At 51.0% G+C, this 6,000-nt stretch overlaps 1 protein-coding gene across 2 annotated transcripts in view; it reads right to left on the bottom strand.

Moving 5' to 3' along the window:
* Positions 1-4,261, bottom strand: part of CELF6 (CUGBP Elav-like family member 6) — a 30,398-nt gene extending 26,137 nt beyond the window's left edge. For both annotated transcript variants that reach the window (XM_032417324.1, XM_032417323.1), the window contains exons 1-2: positions 3,944-4,261; positions 116-198 (exon numbers count right to left, since the gene is read on the bottom strand). In XM_032417324.1, coding sequence (XP_032273215.1) covers positions 116-198; positions 3,944-4,205 — 345 coding nt within the window. In that variant the 5' untranslated portion in view covers positions 4,206-4,261. The remainder of the gene's footprint in view (positions 1-115; positions 199-3,943) is intronic.
* Between the last annotated feature and the right edge of the window lie 1,739 nt (positions 4,262-6,000).

Genomic DNA, 6,000 nt, shown 5'->3' on the forward strand with positions numbered 1-6,000 from the left:
TGACTCTGCTTCTAGTTCCTGGTCCCAACCCAGCCCCTACATGCTACTTTGGCATGCACATAGGGCATGTCCCCAGCCTGAGGTGATCCCCACCCCCCAACCCTGGTGGACTTACCCCTGGCAGGGTCTTCTGCTCGTGCAGTGCACTCTGGGCCTTGAGAGCAGAGTCCCGGGCGCAGTAGGTGAGGAAGGCACAGCCTGGGGAGGAAGAGGCTGGCTCAGGGGGTTTCCTGAAACCCCCAAATACTCTTCCTGGAAAGACCCCATTAAGTGACAAACTCAAGGCCACTCTCCTTTAACAAGGGCACTGCTCTGAGAAGCCTTCTCTGCCTCCCACCTTCTCTGAAGGGAGGGGCTTCATGTGTCTGAGTCCCAGACTCTGGCTCCCTCTCATTTGCTCCTGGCTTCTTGCCTAGGGAATATGTGTACCCACATCCAGCCACATGCTCATACAATCCCACATCTTCCCTCCCCACTCCAGCCGTAAGTCCGGTTGGGGTTAAACCTCCCTAAGCAGCTTTGCCTTCAGCTTTAACCCCAGCCTCTCCCTTCCTTTTCGGATTCATACTCACAGAGTCTCCCAGAATCAACCTCAATTCCTTCCCAACTCAGTTTCAGATGGGAGGAGGCAAAAAAGAGGAAGAGGGTTGGGAGCCAAACCCAGGACCCCACAACTTCTTCTTAATGCCTCCCTCCTCCAAGTTTGAAGCTGAGGAATGGGTTAATTTGAGGCTTGCAAGATGGGGCTGATTTAAGGACTTTCTGTAGAGAGGAGCTTTCAGGGACCTCCAATCCTATCCAAGGAGCTTGATCTGTCAGCTCTCCCAGTACTTCAAGATAGGGCCTGTTAAAGGGTTATTGTGCCCAAAATCTTACTTCTCTAAAAGAGCCAGTAGTTATGGGACAGAGAAGGAGACTAGGTTGAGCCAAAGGATCAGTCCTACTCTTCTTTAGGTTCAGCCTCAGAAACTGTAGCCTGCTAGGACGCACTGAGGCAGGGTTCTCCTCTTTTCCAACAGTCATTGAGCACTCACTCATTCAGAAAATATTTGTTGAATACTTACTTATTACAGTGGGGCATTATAACGGGCTTGGGGATGAAGTGGTAACAAGACAGACACGTTCCCTACTCCCATGGGGATTATGTAAAGAATCATGAGGGGAATGTAATTTGAGTCCAAAGGTTGAGGAATGCTTCAAAGAACACATTGAATCCTCGATAGCAAATAGGGCTTAACCAGGTGACAAGAAGAGTGGTGATTATTTCAGGCTGAGGGAATAGCACATATGAAGACTGAGGCAAGAATTTGATGTCTTGGGGAAATGGATGGAAAACTAGTATGATTGGAGATTGGTGAAAGGAGGCAGAGTGGACGGTGAGGTGTGCAGGGATCAGGTCATCTATAACTTTGTATGCCTCAGTCTGGATTTTGAACTTTTACCTAAGAGCAATGAAGAGCCACTAAAGGATTTTAAGCTGGGATCTGACATGATAAGATCTATGTTTTCAAAAAGAGCCTTCTGAGTGTAGGAAGGAGAAAGACTGAAGGAAGAGAAAGTGGATGTGAGAGCTTCATGAAGTTTTCTACTTAGACCTCAGCAGACTAGGAAGGCAAATGGAACATTTTTTCTGATGTCTTCTTTGTGGCTGCCCCCTTAGGGTGGGTGGCTATCTGTTATTCATTAAATTAAAGGGACCTTAGAGAACACCTGAGACAAACTCCTATTGTATCAATAGGGAAACTGAACCCAGAGAGTGTGTCAGTGGCAGAATAGGGTTTGGAATCTCCTAACTCCTAGGCTGACGTTGTTTTCAAAGCACCGTGGCTGCCTCCCTCAGTTCCCAGTCATCAAAAGGAAAATGAGTCACTCTGGCTTTTGGATATCGCTGTTGCTGTGGAGAAAGTGGGGAAGATGTTGACTTGGAGACCCTCCCCAATTATCTTGCAAGGCAACCCTGCCTTGGAGAACTTCAGTTTGGTTTGGGGATAAATCACCAAACACCTGATTTTGCTTACATCTCTGCTCCATCTTCTGCCACTCAGCCATATCAGCTGACGTCAGAACTGGGCAGGGCCAGGGCCCTGTCTGAAAGGTTCAGGGGCCCAACTGCTGCCCAAAGGAGCCCCATGTGGACTACCTGGGGTAGGTGGTGGAAGAAGGAGGGATGGAAAGACAGAGAAGCATGGATTGAGGGAGAGACACATGAAAATAAAAAACAGGAAGAATTAGAGCTAAATGGAGAGGGAGAAAAAGGATGAGGGAACAATTCAGAGACTCTGGTGGTATTTGAATGAGAAGAGTGAGAATTAAAGGTATCTTATACACTTCTCTTATTGTACAGATGGCCCAGAAAGATTATCTTGTGCTTACATACTGAAATAAATGTCTAGAAAATAAGAAAGCGAGTTGCTATGGATGGATGGACAGCCAGGCAGTTGGACTGCATTAGAAGGAATCTGGATGGTATAGTCTTATTCTTTCATGCCCCTTTTAAAGTAACCCTACCCCAAAGTATCAAAGACACATTGCTACCTCGCTGGTCCCAGATCTTCTGTGGGCATTTCTGTGAAGCCCCTGTGTAAGTGTGCCTAGGAACTTTCCAAGGCCTCCCAGTTGAAAAGAGGTGGTAGCCTGATTCCAACTCTCAGCCCTTAGGAAAGTACCTTTAGCTATTACCCAGGGCCCACCACTTTTCTCCTAGGAAAATCATGGAGAATAGTTGGTGACCCTTCCCCCTCAAATCCTGAAACTGAAGCATGGTGAAGGTGGGGAGAGGTAGAGGTGTCTCTCCTCAAATAATTTCCTTCCCCAGCCCATGTATGACATGTGACTCTGGCTTTCTTACTCTAGCCCAGCCTGGACAGACTTTTCTGCATGTAAACAAGCCTCCTCCCTCTCTCTACAGGAAGAAAGGGGTGTGGCTGGACAGGATTGTGGTGCCTGTCTCTCTAGCAAGGGCAGGGAGAAAATCTCTTCTGCCTCTTCAACCTGACCCACCCTGAGGCTCTGGTTCACAGGCTCTGCTCCGGGACCAGCCTGTGAAGGAGGGAAAGCAGGAGGCCATAAAGAGGATTGGGGAGGGGTAAAGATGAGGCACCAGAGTGGGGAGATTAAAGGATAAAAGAAATGTGGGTTCAGCTGACAGGAAACCTGAAATGAGGGGGCACAAGGTGACAGATTTTCCCAGCTGAGGTCAGGGTTCTGGACTCAAGTCAGAAGAGGCAGAGTGTTGGCATTCTGTCAGGGGGTTGGAGAGATTGGGTTATTGTCACACGTAAGGGTGGAATTTGGAGCCGAGGGCCTCCTCGAGGAGAACTGGATTTGGTGAGTTAGCCAGGCCTGGATTCTGAAGAAGGGAGGACTTTGGGTTGGGGAGGGGTGGTTAGCAGTCTGCATTAAAGGAAGGCTCTGTGGGGGTTGACTGAGCTTGGAGGCCAGAATGAGGGGTACAAGTCCAAGATGTGTGTGCGGGTGGTTAGGCCTGAGTGGGGGGTGGCACCAGATTGGGGGAGGAGGTCAGAAATGATTGGGTCCAGGGTTTGGGAGATTGAGGGTATTAGAGACCAAAAGGTCAAATAAGTTTCCTAATTCCAGGATTTGGGGTGTCTGATGAGAGCGATGGAGGGAGGTCCAACTGAAAGGTCGGGACTGTTGGGATGTGAGAGGTGAACGGTAGGGAGTTAGAGGTTAGAGTGGAGAACATGTCAGGGGATCAGAGTGATGATCAGTGGGAGGATGTCAGAGAGAAAATTCTGGGTTGGGGGTTTTGTGATCTGGGGAGGAGACTGGGCTGAAGTGGGACTGGTATTGGACTGGTGTTGGACTGACTCTAGGCAGAGCTAAGGTTGGGGCTGCGGTTGAGGCTGGGGTTTGGGCCGGGCCCACTCTAATCGGATTGGGGCAGGGCTGGGCTGGGCTGGGCTGGGCTGACCCCGCGCACCTTTGTGGAGGCCGGTGAGCCGGTCCTTCAGCACCGTCAGCTCGTAGATGCGGCCGAATTCCTCGAACAGCGGCTTGAGGTCCTGCTCGTCCAAGCCCCGCGGGATCTGCCCCACGAAGAGCTTGATGGCGTCGTGGTCCTTCATGGGCACGGCAGGACCGGGGTTTAGCCCGCTCATGCCGACGCCGCTGTCCGCGGTGCTGAAACCCAGGCGCGGGCCGGGGCCGGCGGGCGGCGCAGACCCTCCGGGCGCCGCGGCCATATCCCCGCCCGGTCCGCCCTCCCGCCGGTCCCACCAGTCCCGCCTGTCCCGCCGTCCCCTCCCTGGACCGATGGCGAGGGCCAGGGGGGAGGGGGCGGGGTCCGGGCTGCGGGGGCGGGGGGGCTGCACAGGGGGCGGGGTCCGGGTGGAGGGGCGGAGAGGGGGGGGGGCGGGCTGGAAAGGGGCGGGGCCGGGGGCGGGGCAGGACCGGGCCGAGGCGGCGGGACGCTGGGGTCTGGGTTGAGGTCCCCGCGCGGCGCTATCCGTGCTCCCGCCCGAGCTCTCCCGGAGCCGAGCCCCGAGCCCCAGCCCCCGTGCTTGGTGACGTCAGGCAGCCGGCCGCCGAGTCTACGCAAATGATTTGCATAATGAGGAGGCAGCGACCAATCAGAGCTGGAGTTGACCGGGCTCGGCTGGGGGCGGGAGGGGCGGCTGGGCTCACGCGCTCCTGTTCGCCATGGCAACTGGACCCTCGGACGCCCTGTGTGTGTCGAGTGTGTGCGGGCGTGGCTGTGGATCGCGCGTGTGCGCCTTGGACCGCGTGAGGGGAAGTAGCTTCGTCATGCGTGGTGATGTCTGCGGGAGTTGGAGCTAGCCCCCTCCTCACACACAGACACACACGCAGCCACACACACCTCCAATCACTGGAGCGTTTCCTGCGGGGGTGGATGGGGATTCCTCTTCTTCATTACCACTACCAAAGCCAGTTCCTCAGAGCCGATCCCACCCCGCCCCATCACACTTCTCTCTTCGGTGTCTTCTCTTCCTTAACCATGAGCCTCAAACACGTTCGTCTCCCCTGCATCCCCCCCAAAATAAAAGTAAAAAATAAATTCTTAATGAGAGAAAAAAAGAATAAAACAAAACAAAACTCCAAAACATTCCTTGGACACGGATTCCTCCGCAGGAGAGTGAGGGAACTTATATTAGCCACATTTTCTCAGTTGTCTCGTTCATCCCAATTCCGTGAGCTCAGAAGTGTTATCCTCCTTCTCCGGAAAAGGAGCTGCGGGTCTGAGAGTTAAGGAGGTCAGGACAGGCCCGCCCCTGACATCCGCTGGGCCCAGGGTAAGAGAAGAAAGGGGAGATAGACATACCGTGTATCTAAATATTTAAAAGATACAAATCAAGTTACAATTTGTTAAATATGTTTGCCTCTTATTTTCACAAATATACGTCTATAATTAAAATAAAAAGTATGTGTAGAGCGGTTTTTTATACAGCTGAAAGTTGGCAAAATATCAGAGCTGATGGAATCTTACTACTCTTGTTTATGTTTGACTGTTCTCTTGATAGGCTAGTGATGTTTGAACAGAAGAATCCAATAGAGATAAACAATTTATAAATTCTATAATTATTTCATAAATTTTTTTTTCTTGCTTTCTTTCAACAAAATTGCTAACCTCTGCTGATTGACCACTCCAAAAAACCATTAAAGAGCAGCGGTAGTAATCGGAATTAACAAAATATTCTTACGGAAACATTCAAATTCAGAAATAAATTGTGATTTTTTTATTTTTTTAACTTTTAATAAAAGCTACCCCTTTTAATTACCTAATTATAAAGTGTGTTACCAGAATATTTCACTTTCGTTCAGTTTGATGTATTTTTTTTTTTTTTTTAAGATTTCATTTATTTATTTGAGAGAGAGAGAATGAGAGACAGAGAGCATGAGAGGGAGGAGGGTCAGAGGGAGAAGCAGACTCCCCGCCGAGCAGGGAGCCCGATGTGGGACTCGATCCCGGGACTCCAGGATCATGACCTGAGCCGAAGGCAGTTGCTTAACCAACTGAGC

The sequence above is a fragment of the Phoca vitulina genome, unplaced genomic scaffold (assembly GCF_004348235.1).
Source record: "Phoca vitulina isolate PV1807 unplaced genomic scaffold, GSC_HSeal_1.0 scaffold20, whole genome shotgun sequence".
Classification (NCBI taxonomy): domain Eukaryota; kingdom Metazoa; phylum Chordata; class Mammalia; order Carnivora; family Phocidae; genus Phoca; species Phoca vitulina.